The 22,604-nt window shown below is 43.8% G+C and overlaps 2 protein-coding genes across 3 annotated transcripts in view; one reads left to right on the forward strand and one right to left on the reverse strand.

The window, feature by feature from the left end:
* ORC6 (origin recognition complex subunit 6) overlaps positions 1–11,696 on the reverse strand; it is a 23,909-nt gene extending 12,213 nt beyond the window's left edge. For both annotated transcript variants that reach the window (XM_032778093.2, XM_075073816.1), the window contains exons 1-6: positions 11,592–11,696; positions 7,454–7,583; positions 6,391–6,554; positions 3,503–3,592; positions 1,679–1,791; positions 536–610 (exon numbers count right to left, since the gene is read on the reverse strand). In XM_032778093.2, the coding sequence (XP_032633984.1) occupies positions 536–610; positions 1,679–1,791; positions 3,503–3,592; positions 6,391–6,554; positions 7,454–7,583; positions 11,592–11,668 (649 nt within the window). In that variant the 5' untranslated portion in view covers positions 11,669–11,696. The remainder of the gene's footprint in view (positions 1–535; positions 611–1,678; positions 1,792–3,502; positions 3,593–6,390; positions 6,555–7,453; positions 7,584–11,591) is intronic.
* Positions 1–22,604, forward strand: part of VPS35 (VPS35 retromer complex component) — a 252,384-nt gene that overhangs the window by 189,724 nt on the left and 40,056 nt on the right. Inside the window, exon 2 of the mRNA XM_032778082.2 lies at positions 11,951–11,983. Coding sequence (XP_032633973.1) covers positions 11,981–11,983 — 3 coding nt within the window. The 5' untranslated portion in view covers positions 11,951–11,980. The remainder of the gene's footprint in view (positions 1–11,950; positions 11,984–22,604) is intronic.

Consider the following 22,604-nt stretch of genomic DNA (forward strand, 5'->3'; position numbering starts at 1 on the left):
CCCCCGCCTCTATTGCTGCACAACCAAGGCTTCCAGAGCAGAGGAACTTGGGCTTAAAGTAGAGCTGGGGAAGGAGATGGGGATAGAGGTGGAGCTGGGCTGGGGGTAGAGGGGATGAAGGCGGAGCTGGACTGGGGAGGGGCAGAGCAGAACTGTGACTGAGGGCAGAGCCAGGCTGAGGGTGGAGTGGAGTTGCAACTGGGTTGGGGGGCAGGGCAGGGGTTGGTGTGGCGCTGCTGCTAGGGGCACTGGGCTGGGGGGTGGAAGTGTGGTGAGGGTCAAAGTGGGACTGGGTTGTCCTCCCCCCAACCCCACAGTCTAGCCCAGGCCCTGTCACGCGGCACCCTGAGTGGGTCATGCCCCACTGCCCTAGACTCTCTTATCATTTCCAACATCTGGCCATACAGGGAAGGGAGTGGGTTGTTAAGAACAGAGCCTCAGGACATACTGAGCTATAACAAAATAATCTAACTAAAGCATGAATAGGCAACAGCAGAAGAACAAAGCTTAATTTCACAATTAAGAGACAACTTACCCTCCTCCTTTTCAGTGCATTCAAGCAAGGTCTTCTGGCTTTGGGTTGGCTGAGGAGTCAGTGAAGCACAGTCTCCTTTTAAAGAAGAGAAAGCTGCCTTTATTTATTTAATTTTGGACAGTTATTGGGGTACTAGGGCACCTAATGATTCATATTCATGCCTTACTTATGTGCGCCCCCCCACTTTGCTGATATCTCTGGCAGGACTCTCTCTTGCTTCTCATTTCTCCAGCACCTCAATTAATGTATTTCTACTACAGTAGCACCTGCAATGTGCTGAGTGCAAGCCACACATACAAGAACAGTGTCTTCCCTGGGAAACTTCCCAGCTGAAGGTGGCAGCAACAATCCCTATTTCAGCAATGGGCTAATTTCTTATAGAAGCAGCAACAGATGTGGGCTTTGAAGGGGTTTTCAAGGAGAGGGCAATGGCTTTATAGATAAGTTCAGGTGGGACATTCTCTGCATGATGAGCATTATGGTAGGAGGTGCAATGACAGGGGACGGGGGCTGAGGGTGCCAAAGGTGGAGTATGAAGAAAAAGTGCACAAATTGTGATGAGGCAGATTTGTACAAGGAAGGTGAGGACATTGACTTGATGACTGGAGAAAGATGAGACAGAGGGATTCTAACGGGCTCTGTGACACGTACGGAAGATTACCTTGGCAGCTGCACTGCACGAAATGGAGTGGGACTACAGGAGAGTCAGTCAGAGGTGGCAGCTGCACTACTAAAGGCAGAAGAAGAGCAGGACCTAGAAGACGGTTTTAGCTGTGTGGTAGTAAAGAAAAGGCCGGAACTTGATATATTGCAGAGGAAGAGGCAGAGGTTTTGTATTGCTCCGATGTGTGGGGCAAGCACAAGGGAGGAGTCAGAGATGTTCCTGTGTTATGTGAGTTAGATGACAGACTGACATGACATCCCTGAGGAATGAGACAGGCAGTGATCAGAAAGTGGATTGAAGGAAGACAAGTTAGGAGTGGACAGACAGGCTGGCACAAAAAGAATAGTTGAAATTACAGGAGCAGATGAGATCACCCCCAGAAAGGGTGCAGAGAGAGAAGGATGTTGCTCTGTGGGACCAAGAGCATGGCTACATCACCTGCGTTCCAGAGCACGAGACTGCAAGTGCTGAACACTTACTGCTGATCTGCTGGCCAATTGTCTCCAGCTGGCTGCAGAGCCTGTCAAATATTGCCTTCTTCACCCCAGAGGTATCCACCATTTTTTTCTTATCCACTTTTATTTTCAAGCACCTAAAATAGGAAGTCAGTTTATTTTCTGAAGGAAGCAACACTCAAACATACGTAACTCAATGTATTTATAGGCAGTGCTGCTTAGGAGAACAAGCTGAAGGCTGGGGCCTGGAATTCCAGAATTCAGATCCAACTCTGCTACTGACTCACTTTGTGACTTGCTCAAGAGAGTTCCTCCCTGCCTCAGTTTCTCCATCTGTAAAAAATGAGATGAGCCATACCCATCTACCTTACAGAGAAGCTGTGATGATCAATTAATCCTGACAGCAGGTAACAATTTGGAACAGGAAGTGCAAAATTTCACACCTTATTGAAATCACAAGGGGAAATTTAAATAGGAAGAAAGTAGTTCTACAAATTGTAATTTGGCCGGGACACTGGGTAAACAATTCTACTCCTGCAATGAGCCAAATGGGACTTTCACCCCAGTAGACAGGTGCTCATTTTTAAAGCTCATCTGATGAACTGTATAGCACCCCTAAAGCCAGACTGGTTCATAAGATTTCTAACATGTATAACTCTTAGCTTGGGGGAAGATTCATGTATAGTAAAAGCCCACGTGGGTTTTCTTGAGTCATTGTCTGCTGGGCACTAACATGCAGGTGGCTGCAACTCTCTTTTTAGAGGGCTCCATGTCTCAAAAGCAAAACTGCCTGTCTGGGTGGGAGAGGCAGAGAAACCGATGATTATTTGGAGCTTGTCAGTCTTTAGCCTTTCTGCAATGGCTCCCAATTTGAATGCAAAACATCATCTCATTACCACTGCACATTCCACAGGCATCTTTGTCTGCTATATGACCAACTCAAACACACTCTAGTACAGTGCTTCTCAAAGTCGGGCCGCTGCTTGTTGAGGGAAAGCCCCTGGCGGTCTGGGCCAGTTTGTTTACCTGCCGCCTCCACAGGTCTGGCCGATCGTGGCTCCCACTGGCTGTGGTTTGCCGCTCCAGGCCAATAGGGGCTACGGGAAGTGGCGTGGGCTGAGGTATGTGCTGGGCTCCCTTCCCGCAGCCCCCATTGGCCTGGTGCGGTGAACCGTGGCCAGTGGGAGCCGTGGTCGGCCGAACCTGCGGATGCGGCAGATAAACAAACCGGCCCGGACCGCCAGAGGCTTTCCCTGAGCAAGCCATGGACTGGCTTTGAGAAGCACTGCTCCAGTACGTCTTGGCAAACAGAAACAACTTTCCCACCATATGCATGCTATTAACTAATGTCATTCTTATGTTGGTTTGATGGAAAGTCAAACACACCCAGCAGATGATCTTCAGATGACTGTCACATTATAGAATCATCCATCCATAATACTTTAAGTACCAGTGGCAACATTTATTATAAAATCATGTGATTTGCCTTTGGGCTACTAGACTAAATGTTTGATTTAATGTTTTCTTTCTCCAAGGCAAAACACAATCTAGGCTGAATACTTCACTACAAGGAAGACATTAGCCTCAGCAGGCTGTCAAGACTATCTGAGGTTCTGAGAGTAGTGCTACAAGATACATTTAACCACCTAACGGTGCTTTAGGATATTAAGGAATTCTGGAGCCTCGAGCAGCTGTTTGCACTGTAACAGCCATTTCACACTTGTGAAATCTTTCATTATCATGTACAGCATGCCTGAGTTGGGGGGAAATCCAAGAATGTGATTTTGTGCTCTTGCAGTTAGAATAATGGGGAATCTCACCCAGCATGTAACTGTATGAAGAGCATACCTGCAGGCTGTGAACAATGCAGCTGTGGTGAACAAGGGTTTTGATAAATCAAGATCCATCTGCTGCATTTCAGAGAGACTGGATTCATACCTAAAAGAGAGCAGCATTGTTTACTACATAGCCAGTTTGCTTCTAAACAAAGCTTATGAAGTTGATTACTTTGGAGCTGAACGAAGACCTGGTACAAGATTGCTTGGTTCTCTGTCTCAGCCAGGCACAAACATTTTCAACTCCTGGCTGAGAACAGAAGAAAGAGGCAAAGACAGGATAGGGATGGCAGCACATTCTGAGATGGGGGGTGGGTGGGTGAGAGGTATGATATTTATTTTAGATCAAGAAATCAGGCAGAGGGGACAAGGTGGAGTCAGCACAGTCTCTGGAACTCTACTCAATGGAACCTAGTACTTAACATCTATAAATTATCTCTAAAAAATGTGATAAGCCACTTTGAATTCAATTCATCCCTATGCAGAGGGCTGGCTCATAGCTCTTTTAACCATTTAATCCTCACTAACCCCTTAATATAGGGCTTAAGCATGTGAGAAGGCTTTGTGGGCTCTCAGCACCAGAGGTGAATTTCATTCTCTGAGTATTATGAAACAGCCAACATACCATTTATTTCAATCTATAGTTGTCAGACTGACAGGTGTATTGTTTATACAAGGAAACATTTATAGGTAAGTTTCAGGAGTCTTAATCTTTAAATACGATGCAGCCATGAAGGGTGTCAGCTACATAAGTGAAGACTGTTCTTTGGAGCCCACAATTCATAGATTCTAAGGCCCAAAGGGATCATCTAGTCTGATCTCCTGTTACGCAGCCCATAAAACTTCCCCAAAATAATTCCTAGAGCAGATCTTTTAGGAAAATATCCCATCTGATTTAAAAGTTGCCATGATCCTTGGTAAATTATGTAGACTGTTAATTATCTCAGTTAAAAAATTATGCCTTATTTCCAGACTAAATTTGTTTAGCTTCAACTTCCAGCCACTGGACTGTGCTATGTCAGTGGTTCTCAAACTTTTGACCACTTTCATGTAGCAAACCTCTGAGTGTTACCCCCCCTTAAATTAAAATTTTTTTTAATATATTTAACACCATTATAAATGCTGGATGCAAAGTGGGGCTTGAGGTGGCTGACAGCTTGCAACCCCCCATGTAAAAACTCTCTCCACGTTTTTAATATCCTTTTTGAATTGTGGGCACTAGAACTGGACAGTAGCAACTATATCACTGCTAAATACAGAAGTAAAATATCCTTTCTATTTGTACTTAACATTCCCAGTTAAGCACCAAGGATTGAATTAGCCCTTTTGGCCACCGTGTCACACTGGGAGCTCAGATTCAGCTGATTATCCACCATGAACCCTCTGTCTTTTTCAGCATCACTGCTTTCCAGGATACAGTCCCCATCATGTGTGTATAGCCTACTTTGTTCCTAGATGTCTACATTTACATTTAGCCTTATTAAAATGCGTAATGTGCTTGCACCCTGTTTACCAAGTGATCCAGATTGCTCTGTATTACTGACCTGTCCACTTCCTTATTTAACATTCCCTCAATTTGTGTCATCTCATCTGCATACTTTATCAGTGATGATTTTGGTTTCTTCTAGGCCATTAATAAAAATGTTAAATAGCATAGACTGAAGAACAGATCTCTGTGGGACCCACTAAAAACACTCCTACTCGATGATGTTTGCCTGTTTACAGTTACATTTTGAAACTTATCAGTTAGCCAGCTATTAATCCATTTAAAGTATGACATGTTAATTGTTCTCATTATTTTAAAACAAAGTGGTGCATGGTCCAATCAGCGGACCAAATTTAGTGGTGAATCCTGGTCACATGCCACCTTTGGTGGCCACAAATTTGGTCTGCTGGTTGAATCGTTAGCTTCCCTGGCCCAGGCCGGACACTGATGTAGAGTGTGACATGAACACTGATCCATGGCTCCTTTGTCATACCATATGATAAAACTTTCTATTCCACTGGTATCTCAGGAAGATGTTCAACGCTGGCATGTTCTGCATACGGTAAGAAGCAGCTATGACTACATTATCTATTTCCCCTCGAAATACAGACCAAATATTTAGTGAACACGTCTGCCTTTTCTGCTTATTATTGATAATTCTACCAGTTCCATTTAGCAATAAACCAATCCCACTGTCCGGATTCTTTTTATTCCTACTTGGAAAAACTCCCCTTCTTATAACCTTTAAGTCTGCTGGCCACAGATGTCTCCTTATGTCCCTTTGCTTCCTTGACCAATTTTCTACAGTTCTATCTTCTGATTGATAGCCATTATTATTGGCTTCCCCTTTTTTCCATTTGTTGTTGTTGTTGCTGTTGTTTTTTATAATTTTCTGTTAAACAATTGCTTTTGTTAAAGCAGATATTACACAGAGGAGAGGGTTTTAGGTGAAAGGACTCTCAACTTTGTGAAGTTTTCTTATTCAACAGTTTTTACCAAGAAAATGTAGGATTCATGTTGGAATGGATACATTTCTCTAGACGTGGTTTCTTTCATATTTGTACACATCTCCTGGAACTGCAAGGTTGGCTGAGAAAAGGCTACAGGGAGGGTTAAAGGACAGGAAGTGTGGGGCTGTGGATAGGAAATTGGACTGGGAGTCAGGAGTCCGGCAGTCTATTCCCAAACGGTCTAAATTTTTCAAACATGGGTTCCTAAACAAGTGGTCTAATTTTCAGAGGTGCTGACCACTGAACATTCACTGAAGTCAATGGGAGCTGCAGAGGGCTCAGTACCTCTGAAAATCAGCCTTTTCATACTTAAAGAGCAGTCTTATTTAAAAACAATGAAAGCATTTCAATTTCTTAGTAGAAATGGATGATAAAATGATGGCCATAAAAGGTTACGTGCCCTACCTTTGTAATATTTGTGAAGCGGTGTTCACTGCCTCTGTGCAGCAGAACTGTACAGCCAAATCTCGGACTCCCAGATTGGAGTTCAAACCTAGCAAACACTCAAAAGACTTCATACAGCTCTGGTAAGTCCTCTTGTTCAAACCGGAGAGTTTAATTAAGTAGCTCTTTGAAAAACAAAACAAAACCACATGTGTGAGCAGAATTTCCCTTCTGGAACGTAACCCGTCTAAACAGAATAGGTTAATCAATCCATCTTCTACTTTTGTTTTGAATAGTTTTGTTGTTGTTTGCTCATTGTTTGGTTCAATCTGTTACACACGTGAGGCTGTCCTATGAAGAGGAAAAAATACACAATGGCAAAGGAACAACACAAGTTTCGCAGAGTTACCTTCAGATAGTTACACTGGTGCTGCAGTTTGGAAAATGATTTGTCCCTTTTAATTGCCTTCTAGAGAGCTAAGACACCGGGATCATCAAGCATTTGTATGAAGGGTCAGTGCTTCTCATGGGAATCAAGGCAATGGAAACCTATCCCATGTATGGAGGAGAAATCGACACAAGATTATATGGACAATCAGCTATGTCGTCTTTTTGGGGGGGGGGGGGGGGGAGGGTGATGGTGGGGACAATTTTCTTGCCTGGCAGTCCTGCAAAAGGCCATCCACAGGTTTCCAAGGGGCAAAGGGACATACATGAAGCCACTGCTTCCTTCTGGTAGCTTTAAGAGCCCCCTTGCATCACTTCTCACAATAAGGGGGAACACTGGCTTACAGTGTGTCACCCTTCAGGAGCCCTCAGTCAGGGGAAGTAGAAATCAATTCACACTAGAATCTAATGGAGACTCTAGTCTCCAATTCTCCATTGTTAGCCTCTGTTAAATGAAAATGGAATAGCACTGGATTATTGGAAGGACCCAGTTGTAGACTGGTCCGTAATGTGAGGAAATGGGATTTTACTAGTCTTTCCTTGCTGCCTCCTCATATACACTAAACATGGTACAAATTTTATTGGCGTTGATAAGCATTAGGAAGAACAAAGAATCATGTCACGTATTGTATCCTACTTTGTCCACTGGGTGTTGCATATAGCCAGCTGCTAGGTCCAGGCACATCACCGCATTGCTTGTTGCCGTCATCTGAGCCAACAATCCCATGCACTTCACCTGGGACAGTCGCAGATATTCTTCTGCTTTTCTGTAAAATATCCCCATGTGAATGCACACATACAAAATGCCATTCGTTAATACCACTGAGGTTACAGATTGGTGGCGTTTACATCTGCAAGAATTCAAACACACATACCCAGGACTGACTGCTTTAATCAAGATAAAAAAAGATTAAGATAAATGGGACGTCAGTGAAATATGTCTGGAAGCACCAGCAGGCTGGTTTGCATAACTGTGTATGCACTGTAGCGCACTGTAGCCTATAGAAATGTCAGTCAAATATTAGTTAAAAGGAATTCAAAGTAACTTTAAGTAGTGTTAAAAGTAATTTACCCCTTTCCCTGGATTAGGCACTGGAGAGAAGTTAAGAGGCTGGATTTAGTTTTAGGTCTAAGTGATGTTCAAATGTTACAGGGGAATGCACATATATATTTATTTGGATTTAACTATAATAACCATTACACACATGCAGAATGCTGAGCACCCTCGTATTAATTAAGCTTATAGTAAAAACTCAGCGTTATTCTAACTCTACCAGCTGGCGTAATCTAAGGAAGACAACTTTTCGTTTCAGGCAGGAGTGGAGGGCAGAACAGACTATTCACAAACTGGAACTGAAGTAACTAAATCTGTTATAATTCACACTCTAGTTATTTCAGGGCCAGTCCATGCATGAACTATCTCATTTCAAATTAAATTTAATTTAAGGTGGGAATTAAAACCAATTTAATTATTTCAGTTCAAGTCTGTGAGTAGGCCAGTGATAAGAGACTAGTGCATCCCTATAAGACATTTTAAAAAGGCAGCAGAATTAAAGTGGATAATGGGAAGACTCATTTAAGCCAAGGGCCTTCTCTATACAAGATTCTGCTTTTTTGCATCAAGATGTGCCGTCATTGTTGTTATAGGTGAGACTTCGCAATGGCAGGAATCCTAGCATAGATTTCCTTGCAAGTGTTTTAACTGATGTGGTCCCAATACTGCAACAGGCTTGCCACGAGCATACTCCTTCCTGCCCTCACACGGAGCCCTGCCACAATGGATGGATTTAAATCACAAATTTTCAAATTATATTTGTATTTCTACTTTAGTTATTTTCCTAAAGAAAGTTGATTCTCTTTGGTTGGTAACCATTAAAACATGTTGATTTGCAACTAAATACAGCCTTCACCTTAAATTTGGTACTTTTTTTTGCTAACCAGGAGGATTCACTATATCTATACACATTTATTTAAGCAATTATATAGCTTAACTTTTATTTAATTTACATTTATTCAGGTTCTTAATTTTTACATTTATGTTAGAAAATGGTGAATGATGCATTTCTTATTTACTAGGTGATACATTTTTACTTGTGATTGTGTCAAGTTCTATTTGGATGGAAATTCAAAACAATTAAATATGCACAAAACCAGCATTTTAAATGTTTTTACTAAATAAAACTACCTTAAATGTTTGGGACAGCAGACATTTTTTTTTTAATCAAAACTGTTTTGCATTGAAAACTTTTTTATTAAACAAAGGAAGAATTATCTGTAGTTAATGAATTAAACTGATTGTTTCTAGTCACTACGTCCTTCAAGATTTTAGAACTAGAAGATCTGATCCTCCCACCTTGTTTTTATTCAAAGATTGGAAAAAAACCCAAGCTTTTCTGCTTTTCAATTCCCAATTGGTTTCTTAACTTTCAGTGAGCACATCATTGAACTGAACTAGTTCAATAAACTGAAATGAAGAAAACAGAGACTACAGCTGTCAAAAGGTTCTTTAGCACGTCAATGAACTCCCATTCCACGTGCTTAGACAGTGACTGCCATCAGTATGACTTTCTTTAAAACTTGGTAGCAAACATTCTTACACAGGGATCTAGCTGGGTCTTGCCCGCATGCCCAGGCTCTAAATGATCACCATATTTGAGGTCAGGAAGGAATCTTCCCCTGGGGTCAGATCGGCAGAGACCCTGGGGTTTTTTTGGCCTTTCTTTGCAGCATGGGGCATGGGTCACTTGCAGGTTTAAACTAGTGTAAATGGGGGATTCTCTGCAACATGATTTGAGGACTTCAGTAACTCAGCCAGAAGCTAGTGGTCTCTTATATGAGCAGGTGGATTAGGTTTTGTGGCCTGTTTAAGTGTAGACATAACCTAAGTTGTGTTTATCATCACAGTAGCCAGGGCCATCCCTAAGGGGGTGCGAGGCTCAGGATAAATCAGCATAGGCATGGGAACTAGAGGTGTGGAGGGTGTGTGGGTGCTGCAGCACCCCCAAGATCCTGGCTGCCGGCCCCATGTGCTGGGGGCTCAGCTGAGGGAGAGGGGCAGGTAGACAGGGGTAAGGGGACTGGCTTTCAGCACCCCCATTATTAAAACTGTTCCAGGGCCACTGCATATCAACCCCCCTCCCAGGCTTGGGGGCCCCACTCTGCATCGGCGGCTGGGCTGGCGGGATAGATCCAGCCTGGAGCCGGGCCACCTGCTGCCGCTGGCAGTTGCCGGTGCCTACCGCCGAGCTATTGTTGGCCATATTACTATGGCGGTTCAGAGCTCCAGCTGGGGGTGGGGGACTCGCTGCACCAGGTCTTCTGGGACCGACTGTGCCAGCCAATCGCACCAGCCTGCAGGGCCCCCCAAAGTGTGTGGCCTAGAATGGTAGCCCCGATTTGCCCTACCCAAAGTATGGCTCTGACAGTAGCATACTTCCTCCTCATTCTTACACGTTCTGAACAATGAGATATTTTAAATTTCAACATTAATTAGTTGTTAGTATCTGAGTTAGCACCCACTGAAGTAAATGGGGCAGTTGACACATCAGAGCTATAAATGTCAGGCTCTCTACAAACTCAGTCAGACATTATTATTTATGATTATGTATAGCTACATCCAGGTTATGGTTTTTTTGCAACCATAACAGCAAAGAACTATGACTTCGCCACATGAGGAAATTGACCAGAATAGCTTCCGACGTGGACACATTACTCCAGAATAGTTGGTGTACTTTGAGAATACTAATTAATCTGGACTAAAGTGACGTATCCAGGAATAGTGTCTCTGCACAAAAAGCTTTCTGGAAATGGCCTAGAGGATAGGGCCCTGGACTGGGACTCAGGATACCTGCATTCTATTCCAGCTTAGTGTGTGCACATGGGTAAATTACTCTGCTTTAGTTCCTCCATCTGTAAAATGGAGATATTGATCTTCATAAAGTGCTTTGAGATCTACTAATGAAAAGTGCTATTTAAAAGCTAGGTGTTAAAACTGGGCTTGGAAGGATTACATTTTTATTGGTAAACATTGATTTCACTCAGGGTGGATAAAAATCAATGTTTTTCTTTTTTCTAAGTAAAAATCCACTCTCATTTCATTGTTGTACACATACAAACTGACACGACAAATTTCCATCAACAATCAAAATTTACAGATGGCATATGAAAATGCTGCTTAAGAACATAAGTTTGATATAATGACATTTACTGTGTACATTTTGACACGTGATGCTGACAATTTCTGTTTCAATGGTTACCAAGCTTTAACTTTTTGAAACAACTTCTACTGCCATTAAGTAATTATCTGACCCCAACATAATTTCCTGCAACTGTAATAATTTAAATAATCTAAAACAAGATAAAAAACCCATAATCTTGTGCAACTGAGACAACCTAAATTGACAAAAACAAACAAAAATATGCGTATAAATAAAACTGCGATTGCTGAAGCGATAAATACAAATCGAATTCTGCCATGCCTAATTACAATGTAAACGCGCCGGGCGATCATCCCTGCTATTATTTAACAGCGAAGAGATGCTGGCATGGCTCCAGTGGATCCCAAGGTGAGTCCCGTCCCACAGGGCTCCTGCCACCCATCATCCCCACACCGTCACCTCCGGGGCGCAGCGCTAACCCACCCCTCGCACCCAGGGCAGGAGACGGCTGGGGGCGGCGGGATCCGGGCCCTCACCCCCGCCCAGGACGCCCAGGCGGCTCCCGGGGGCGGGTCCCATCCGAGGCGCTGGGGCTCCCCCGTGTCCGGCGCCCGCTACCTGAGCACTCCGGGCGCAGCGATGCCCAGCTTGGGCGCCAGCCGCTGGATCACGCCGGGTTCCTCCATGCGCCGCATCCCCGCGCGCCACTCGCCGCAGCTGGCGCCGCCCCTTCCGCCCGCTTGCTCCTGTCCTCACTGCGTGACGCGCGCTACTGGCAGGGGAGGTGAGCCGCCACCTTGGCCGGGAGTCTTCCTGAAACTCATTGGCTACCCTGAGCGTCAATCGTGGCTCTCCATAACCAATCAGCCTTGAGACCTTGACTTCCTTGGAGTCGGCCAATGAAGAGGAGGCGCTGTCGCGGGTAGGCGGGGCTTCGAGGAGGCTGTGGAGTCACATGACGGAGAGACGCTGTCTGGGCTGGTGCTGGCCGCGGGCTTCGAGCGATCATGGTGAGCGGCGCTGGCCTCGGGCTGGCGGCTGCGGGGCGGCGGGTTGTGGCTCGGAGAGGCCGGGGGCTGCTCTAGGCTGCGGCTGGAGGCGGGCGGGGGCTGCAGCCCTGCCTAGGGGCGGGGGGAGGCGGTTGGCCTTGCTGCGCTGGGGTGAGGGGCAGGCGTCGAATAGTCCAAGGCCCTGGGTCCCGGGTGCGGGGGGAGGCGGCCTCGCTCGCGTTCCCCCTCTTGCCCTAGAGGGGTCTGCACCGGAGGAGTGGGGTAGGGGCGGTTCCCATGCATGGGCGGTCTCTGCTACGTGCCCTGGGCATGAGCAAGTGCAGCTCAACGTTATCCTCGCTCAGGCCACCAGTGCTTGGCAAACCCAGCAAGGTCTAGCTTTAAAAGCAGCCCACCTCTGCCATCGTGTCATTGTTGTGTTAAGTTGTTCCTTCCCTTCTCCAGTGCTCTACACGGTCTGTAACTGATGACTGTGAATTCACTTCTGTGGATGCTGAGATCTTGTTTATACTTTGAGATGGAAAAATCTCCAGGGTTGTTTTTTGTGGGGGGGTTAAGGCTGAAATTCCTTTAGCTTGGTGCTGCTGGGTCCAGTCCAGTTCAGTCCTCAGTTATGTTGTTGTGGATCTGCAGTGACTCAACTGGAAATAGGGTGGCTTGCTTTGATGCTGATATTTTTAGGAGAAAATCTGGCCAATGACTTTTGTCTTCCTATCTGTGAAATGGGCAGAAGAATGTTTGCCTTCCACCCTGGGGCTTACTTTATGCTTATAAACATCTCAGAGATTCTTGACTAAAATGTGAGTTGTTAGTGCAAATTATAATTATTAATCCACTAGTCGAGAAATACCTAGGTATCATTGAATTTCACAACAAATTATTTGAATATACATGGGATCATAGTGATGCCTTACTGTTTTGTGGTTGAAGTTTAAGTGCGATTTGCCCATAGCCGGAGTGGCACAGTAGAAGTATTAGCAACATCAAAGCTACAGTTAGGATAGAATTAGTGTCCCCGTTCCAATGTGCTGGCTACAGTCACTCAAACATTCCATAGTTTTCATCTTTCAGGCTGATCACTTCCAATCTGAGAGTCTGTGACTAAAATTGAATTTTCTTTTTGGTAGTTCGAACAAAAACAGTTCACTAAATGGAGCGCATGGACATTGAAAATATTTTGATAGGTTTGTTCTTGTTTTTGAACAGCCCTGCTGTTGAAATGGCTGGGGAGACAAACCTGAAATTTGGCATGGAGATAGCACTTATTGGGTAGTGTCTTATTTTCAGTGGAATACTTAAAAGTTTTGACTTGAAAGTTGTGATGTGCTTTAAATTGTGTATGCTCAGTATCTTTTGCATTGTGTATTATTGCTAAGCTTGTAATGTGTACAGTTAGGAAGGGAGCACTGCACATTCAGGTGTTGACTAACTTAGCTATGGAATGAAAAAACTAGTGATTAGTGTGCAGTGAATGAGACAAAGATCTTGTCTTATTTGCTGCACATCTTGTAAAGTAAAAACTGCATAGCTCTGAAACTTTGCAGGAGAAAAAGGACTCCCAAAGACTTCCCAAGTTGGGCAGGGCAGGGACTCCCTATTGCAAATCTATCAAGGTATGTGGGGACATTTCATTTGAAACATGCTAAGAGGACTTGAGGTTGTGTGCCTATGCATTCAAGTCAGGCTATGACAACATAAAAGTTCAGTATGTAGCCATATCTCTGTCCTTCTAAAAATACATCTGTGGTAGTCATTAACTAAATGATCACATAACTTTTTACAACCTTTGCTATATATGTAGTACCTAAGAAATGCCATGCTTGTCAGATCTGATGTTCATCCAGCCAAGTATCCTATCTTTAATAGTGGCCACGCAAGCCAGGGGCTTCAGAGGAAGGTGTAAGAACTCTACAGTGAGCAGATAGAGATAATCTTCTCTCCTTTAAGGTCCCTAATAGAGATTGGCTTAAACCAGTGGTTCTCAACCTGTGGCCCAGTCAGCACAGAGCTGTGGCCCATGTCACATCCTTAGGGCCATACAGGTAGTATTGGATGCGGCCCACAGTGATAAAGAAGTTGAGAACCACTGGCTTAAGCCTTGACGTATAAGGTTTAATATCTCTTCAGTAAATTTATATTAACTCTGGATATTCTTGGTATTCAAACAAATGGCCAATCCCTTTTGAATCTTGTTAACTTCTTGGCGTTAATGACTTCCTGTGGCAGCGAATGCCACAATTTAATTACATGTGTTAAAAAAGTATTTCCTTATACTGGTTTTGATTTCCCTCATTGAATTGTTGCTCTTATGTTATGAGAGAAAGCTGAAGTCCCTGATCTACCTTCTCTGGACCATTCAGTAATTCGTTATACTTTCTGCTAGTCCACTTAAGCCAAACAGTCTGCTAAAGTTGGAGTACACTGCAAATTGTTCTTAGATGTCATCTAAGGTCCCTCACCAAAGGCTCTTAAGCAAAGTAAGCTCTAATGGGATAACAGGGAAGGTTCTCTCATGACTTGGTAACTGGTTAAAAGATAGGAAACAAAGGGTAGGAATAAATGGTCAGTTTTTAGAATGGAGAGAGGTAAATAGTGGTGTCCCCCAGAAGTCTGTACTGGGACCAGTCCTATTCAACATATTCATAAATGAAGTGGAAAAAAGGGGTTAACAGTGAGGTGGCAAAATTTGCAGATGATACAAAACTCCTCAAGATAGTTAAGTCCCAGGCAAACTGCGAAGAGCTAAAAAAGGATCTCTCAAAACTTGGTAACTGAGCAACACAATGGCAGACGAAATTCAGTGTTGATGATAAATGCACAGTAATGCACATTGGAAAACATAATCCCAACTATACATATAAAATGATGGGGTCTAAATTAGCTGTTACCACTCAAGAAAGAGATCTTGGAGTCATTTGGATATTTTCAGAGAACTATCCAATCAATGTGCAGCAGCAGTCAAAAAAGCAAACAGTATGTTGAGCATTATTATGAAAGGGATAGATAATAAAATAGAAAATACCGTATTGCCTTTATATAAATGTATGGTATGCCCACATCTTGAATACTGCGTGCAGATGTGGTCATCCCATCTCAAAAAAGATATCCTGGAATTGGTAAAGGTTCAGAAAAGGGCAACAAAAATGATTAGGTGTATGGAACAGCTTCTGTATGAGGAGAGATTATTAAGGCTGGTGCTTTTCAGCTTGGAAAAGAGATGACTAAGGGTGGATATGGTAAAGGTCTATAAAATCATGAATGATGGGGAAAAAGTATATAAAGTAATATTTACTCCTTTTTCATAACACAATAACTAGGGGTCACCAAATGAAATTAATAGGCAGTAGGTTTAAAACAACCATAAGGAAGTATTTCTTCACCCAACGCCCAGTCAGCCTATGGAACTCTTTGCCAGAGGATGTTGTGAAGGCCAGGACTATACCAGGGTTCAAAAAAAGGACTACAGTAACTCCCCACTTAACGTTATAGTTATGTTCCTGAAAAATGCAACTTTAAGTGAAACAATGTTAAGTGAATCCAATTTTCCCATAAGAATGAATGTAAATGGGGGGGGAGGTTGGGTTCCAGGGAATCTTTTTTGCCGTACAGTATAGTACTATAGTTGGGAGGTGCCCCGGCCTTACCCCACACAGGCACAGCTCACTGGCACTGGAGACAATGAGGCAGGCAGGCAGAGGCTGAAGGTGCTGTAAGCTAGGAGGAGCATGTTGCGCAGCAGCAGAGGGTTGAGTGAAGGGGCTGAGGGCTCTGGCTGGGAGAGCAGGTTCTGGGATGGGGTGGGGATGAGGGACTTGGGGTGCAGGAGGGTGCTCCAGGGCTACAGCAGAAAGAGAGTACTCCCCCCAGCACACTCTCCCTGCAGCAGCACCTGGGTTGAGGGGGAGAGGCATCTCTCCCTGCTGCAGCAGCTCTGAGGCTGGGGCTGCAGGATCAGTGCCCCTCCTTGGGCAGGGCTGGGTTCAGACTGAAGAAGTGGCGCCTCGCCCGCTGCTGGGTTCAGGCTGAGATAGGCACAAACTGGCTGGTTGAGGTGCCCCAGCCAGGGCAGAGCTGGGGAGGAGGGCAGGGTAGTTTGGGAATGGGGGAGGGACATCTCTCCCCCTGCTGTGACAGTTCCCCAGCAGGTTCCCTGAGCACTTGTGCGGCACTAAGAAGGCTGCTGCGCGGCTTCGCAGCTTACAGGGAACGTAGCTATCTAGTCAGGCTGTAGAAAAATGTATTTTGTACTTGATCATCTGGACATTAGCTGAAAATGCGTGATTAGGATTTGTCTACACCATAGGTACTGCAGCTGCATCTATGCTGCTGTAGTGTAGACACTTACTACAGTGACAGAAGGGGTTGATCATTGCTCTTAGTAAATCACCCCCCTCTCCCGGAGAGGCAGAAGCTGCGTCGATGGAAGAACCATTGACCTAGCTGCGTCTACCCTGGTCAGGTGGACCTAACTGCGTCTTGCAGGGCATGAAATTTTCCAGATGCCTGAGTGGTGTAGGTTGACCTAAATTTTTAGATGTAGACCAGGCCTTCAAAAGGAGCAAAGTTGGAGTTACACATGCAACCCTACTTTACTATTTCCTGACTTGCGTGCCCAGCCAGGTAATGCTAACATAAGATTTACAAAGATTGGCGTTACAAATCCGTTTTTATGGGGACGTGTGACCTCACCCTTGTATTTTGTGTCGTGCTGAAAGCTGCTACACAGATGCATATTTTTCTTTAAAATAAAGCAACTTACTACATTGTTTTTAACTTAAACACTTTATAAAGGTCTGTGAACTTTACAGTCTGTTCAGAAGAGAAATTTTCATCTTACAAACTTTAAAATATTAAGTTTATGGAAAGTGCAGAGCAGTAGCTTTTTTGTGTGTGTGTTTCATTTTAAAATCTATATCTATGCTATGGCTGTTGTGATTCTTCCCCTCCTAACCCCATTTGAAAAAATCCCTCTTCTGGGGGTGAGGGTGTGGGGGAGAATGGGAATAGGTGGTGATGGGGATGACCATGTTCTTTCTGTTAAATTAAACATTGGACATGTACTACATCATTCACGTTGTAACAATCCATTCCTCATGCAAGATACATGTTGTCCAAAATGAAAAGGTTGTAGTTCTGTAAATAAAACAGTTTTACTCCTGAGGGCATTCTGTGCCAAACATGTAAAATGCTGTGCACAATATTTTAAAATTCAAGTTTTATTTGTCAATAAATAAATGCAAAGGTTCCAGCATAGCAGTGGAGAGCACAGACTACTGGCTTGCTGAAGATGGGAGATCACCTTGCAAACTCCCCCACCCTCGGCACCCAGACTCCACGATGAGGCTGCACGTGACCCTGACATAGGACGAGGTATGGACTTGCCCCAGAAACACTCTGGGCCCTGCTCCTCTGTGCCAGGCGCACCAGCTGTGGGGCAAGCAGCCTCAACCAGGCAGGATCCAAGTGTGGAGGGCCTCAGTGTGATGGGGAAGGAGAAATCCACGTGTGGGGTGAGAAGATTTTGTGTGGGGCAAATCTGGGTGCAGGCAGCTCGGGGGGGGGGCGGGATCTAGGTGTGGAAGGATCTGGATGTACAGAGGCTTGTGGGAAGGGGGGAAGTTACCAGGTGCTGAGGCAATGAGACTCTGCAGGGGCTTGCAGGTGAAAGTGGTTGGGGCTCAGTGGAGGGGTGCGGGTGTGGGGGGCTCAGCAGGGGGTGTCTGGGTGCTGGTGTAGTGGGATGTGGTAGGGTGGGGGGTCTGGATGTGGGGCTCAGGGTGGTGCAGGGAGTGGGGCTTCAGGGTGGGAGTGTAGGGAGTTCACTGGAGGATGGTCTGGGTGTAGGGGTGGGGGTCTGGAGGCAGGGTTTGAGGCTTAGTGGGGTGGGTTTTGGGTACTGAGGGCTAGGGGGGTTCTGGATGTACCCAGTGAGGCTTGGCAGGGGTGTCTGGATATGGGAGGTCCAGCTGCATGGGGCTTGAGTGAAAGGGGGAGCAGCCCCCTTCTCCCACAGTTGAGGAGTCATGGGGTCAGGAAGCAGAAGAGGATGCTGAGTTTCCTGCAGCTGGGGGAGGTTTCTAGGGGTGGGTCTGACACAGCCCCAGACACTCTTTGCAAGGAAAGAGGAAGTCTTGTCCTCTCCTGCCCAGCCTGGTCTAGCCTAGCCCCGTGGTGATTTCTCTCTGCCAGCTGCTCCGGGTGCCTGACATGGTGCATGACTGCTCTTGCAGCTTCCGTCAGAATGTCATTTTTCTGCGAGAAAGCAAAGAAATCTGTGGTAGACATGAATTCTGCACATGTGCTGTGGTGCAGAATTTCCCCAGGAGTAAATAATTAGCATTCCAGTCTACCAACTAATCAGGCCTAACATTGTTTTGTATCTTAGATGCCTGTAGAGGGTGATATCCTTCAGCCAATTTACTTAATTTTATCACTCAACCAGTTAGTTTCCTTCCTCCAACTTATTCAAATGTAAGGCTTTTTAGAAACTGGTAATTCTGAATTCAGCTGCTCTGTATAGAGACTTCTATAATTTTCCAGCATTTTGATGGAACAAAATGTGACACATCTCCCTTTGCAATGTTTAAACTGCGGAAGAGAAGGAAGAAACTCAGAATTATGTATGTTCTGTTAGCTGTGTATCTTCCTCTTCTTCCTTGTCTGGGGACAACCTATGGCATGGGTCCCCAACGTGGTGCCCGTGGGTGCCATGGCGCCCACCAGAGCATCTAAGTGCGCTTGCGTACTGGCTGGCAGACGAGCCTCCGGCGGCATTTCAGCAGCAATGCCTCTGGATGACACTGCTTGCCGCCAACAAACAGTGTCATCCAGAGACGTTGCCACTGAATTTTGGCGGGCGCCAGACGAAAAAGGTTGGGGACCACTGACATGGCTTTTGTGTTTGGGATCAATCATATACACTAATGGAAAGATTCCGTATTTTCTCTGAACTGTGTCCTTATGTGATCCAAAACTTTGTTAATTTATGCAGTCATATGCTCAGTCACACTTGACAGTGGTGTGTTCGTCTTGTAATCTGTCAAGTCCATCTGAAGCCACCTTCAGTTGCTTTTGTGAAATGACTGCTGTGTTGTGATCAGTCTTTGTGCTTAGTGCAAATTTCAGTATAGATTTCAACACAAGATAGCCGGATATAAATGTAGATAAACAATCTTTTAGGGGCTTCCACAAAATATTGTGGAACCTGAGGCATAAATCTTACTTCATTCAGCTAATCGGCTTCCTGATGATTGTAGAAACTCAAAAATCCTTCTCTAGTGTGTCTTGGGACTGTGCAGTGCTATTCTTTTCTTGATGAGGTTTAAGTAATGTGGTGAATATTCATATGCCAAAAGTTCTGGGTAGTTTTGTCAGAGAATTTATAATCTTTTGTTTATTGTCTGAACAAACAGCAAAGACCTCCTTTATATTGTATTCTTTGCTCCATCTTCAACACCTTGGACATAATATTCTGCAGTTTTATTTTAATATGCTGAATGCAGTAGCATAACATAGGGACAGACTTTTCACTATATAGATGGTTGTATCTGTTACAGAGTCGCTTCTGGTGTTCAGTTAACCATTTTACATCAATGTCAAATTATTTGAGGGATTGGGTCTTGGGTTTATTCCTTCAGTTTTTCCCTCTGTTTCATCACTTAGAGCATTAAGTAATGGACCTGCACAGCTGCGAATTCAAATCTGTCTGCAGGAGTGTATTCAGGGCAAAGTGCTTCCTTCCATCTTTTCATTACACTGCTGGTATTATGTTGCACGGAAGGTGGTGATGTTAGTTGCAACCTTATATTATACTGTCATGGCAAGTCCAAGTCTTTGCCTTTCTATTTTTGTAGTGCATTATTGTGTGTGAGAGAGACACTGATTTTTTTTTTTTTTTTTTTTTCCTCCAATATAGTCCATGTTGAAGAGATTCTGTTGCTTGGCATTATGGCACAGTGACTTACTGGAGCTGGACTTTAAAGTCATTGGAAAATGTCTTGCTTCCAGGAACATCAAATTCTCATCAGTGTTCTGGTCTTCATCTTCAAATAGTTTCATTTAGTAGCTTATTTTTGATGTTGAAGAATCTAAAAGGATCTAGTTTTCTGTTTGAGATCAACATGAATCCTTGCTCATTTTCTAATGCTTTACAATATTTTTCTGTAGAAGAATGATTTATTTTCAGTGCTTAAATCCATTTAGTTTCTTGTTTCTTACCACTTCCTTAAACTTTCAGGATATTGAGTCAAACTCTCATGCACCGATACCCAGAAATATACTATATTGCCCTTTTGCAGGCTTCATCGGCAGCTTTCATGTATACTACAATTGGAATGAGAACTAGGTGAACTTCCTTAGTGAATGCAGATTGTGAAGGCTGAAAAATAGGTAAAGCTGGTGAACCCTTTATACAACCACATCAGATGCCCTGGCCCACCTTCCAGAAGTCTTTAAGCTTCTTCCAAGCAAAGTCCCCTACTAGTTGACCACTCTGCCTACTGCTTGTTGAATAATAGACAATTCTGCTAAGTAGCCACACACTTTCTAACTGTCAGTGACTCCAGTTGCTCACTATTCCACCTAGGCTTCTAGATGTAACAAGAACCTTGGTATCTTCACTTAGTTTTTAGAACAGTTAAACTTTTCATTCGCAGGCCAAAATTAGTATTAAAAAAACAAAACAAAAAAACCTTGTTCAGATAGACCACGTTAAAATAAATACTTCAAAGTGATACAGAAGTTAAAAAGAAAAGGGAAGAAAATAAACCTGCAGCAAGGGACTTTTCCAGCTGTGATAGCAAGTAAACAGAAAATATTTCTCTTCAGAGGGTTTTTATACTAACTTTCTGGTCTTGAAGAGCTACAGTGGAAGTTATATGCAATACTGAAACTGACTGTTTAAAAATTGTATTGTATGCAGTGTTGTAGCTGTGTTGGTGTCCGGGTATTAGGGACACAAGGGGCGTGAGGTATTATCTTTTATTGGACAACTTCTGTGAAGAGAGACAAGCTTTTGAGCTTGAACAGAGCTCTTTTTTTCAAACGTGAAAAACTGAAAATTTTTGTTTCAGCTGTGAAGATGATTAGTAGTAGAGCAGTTCATGGTGTGGTGTCACTGGGTTCCACAGTTTATACTCAAATGAGGCAGACATCATGCTGTTGGTTGGTTATGCTTGGTTCATATTTGGAAGGCTCTCTTTGCAGCCCTGAGGACTAAACAACTTCTTAAGAAAATAGCAGAGCATGCGTGCAAGAGCTTAAGTTCTTCACAATCTGGATATCATCTGAGCAACACAAATAGATCATGCAGGTAGTACCCAGCTCTTTGGCTGTATATTTGGCATCCCTGTGTAGAACATCAAATTACGCTATTATTTTTTACAGCAATTGAGTTAGATAAGAATATACTGGCACTTGCAGTGCTTATTTTTTTCTCTTTCAGATAAATGTTGTGTTAATATTAAATACATTAACTCAGATGGAGCCATTCTTGTTGTCTGTTACATCTTTGGCTTACAGTTATAGCCAACGTTACAATTTTGCACTGAAAGGAAGAACCTGATTTTATTGGTTGAAGTCTTAGGCTTGCCTAATTTGTAAGCGCAATTCTGTGGTTGTGTATGCAAAGGAAGACTTCTTCATGTGTGCATGAAAACACTTGATTTACATATGCAAATCAGAGTGCTCTTGTACACCTGAAATTTTGGCTCTAAAAGTACTTAGATGATGCTCTTGTTACTTTAATATTTTGGGGAGAGGGTGCCATGAAGTCTACCAGCAGATCGAATTCTAGAACAAACTTTCCTGACCCTGGCATTACTCTCTGAGAAAGTGTGCTAAATCTGTTAGCAATAGCTGTTGTACTAGTAATTAGCCCTTTTGCAAAAATGGTCTTGTGGTTAAGCTACTGGACAGGGGACGGGTGTAGATCTGATTCCCACCTCTCACAGATTTTTTTGTTTGTACGTGTGTAGGCATGTGACAATTTGTGTTGGTGCCCTATCTGTAAAATGTGGCTAATACTTTCTAAGGTACAAGGATACTATGGAAAAAAAATCATATTTGCCAGGTGGTCAGTTACTGTGACAGTGAGGACCACATAAATTAGAGCTTTTGAAATGTGTAGCTCTATGCAGGTCTCATGGTAGAACAGTGCTTGAAGAGATCCCCCTGCCTTGTATGACTAGGAACTTGATAGATTATAGGGACCTTGAGAGGTCATTGAGTCCAGTCCCCTGCCTTCATGGCAGGACCAAATACTGTTTAGACCATCCCTGATAGACATTTATCTAATCTACTCTTAAATATCTCCAGAGATGGAGATTGCACAACCTCCCTAGGCAGTTTATTCCAGTGTTTAACCACCCTGACCGTCAGGAATTCTTTCCTAATGTCCAACCTAAACCTCTCTTGCTGCAGTTGAAGCCCATTGCTTCTTGTTCTATCCTTAGAGGTTAAGATGAACAAGTTTTCTCCCTCCTCCTGATGACACCCTTTTAGATACCTGAAAACTGCTATCATGTCCCTTCTCAGTCTTTTTTTTCTTTTCCAGACTAAACAAACCCCAGTTCTTTCAGCCTTCTTTCATAGGTCATGTTCTCAAGACCTTTAATCATTCTTG

Source organism: Chelonoidis abingdonii, chromosome 19 (genome assembly GCF_003597395.2).
Source record: "Chelonoidis abingdonii isolate Lonesome George chromosome 19, CheloAbing_2.0, whole genome shotgun sequence".
NCBI lineage: Eukaryota > Metazoa > Chordata > Testudines > Testudinidae > Chelonoidis > Chelonoidis abingdonii.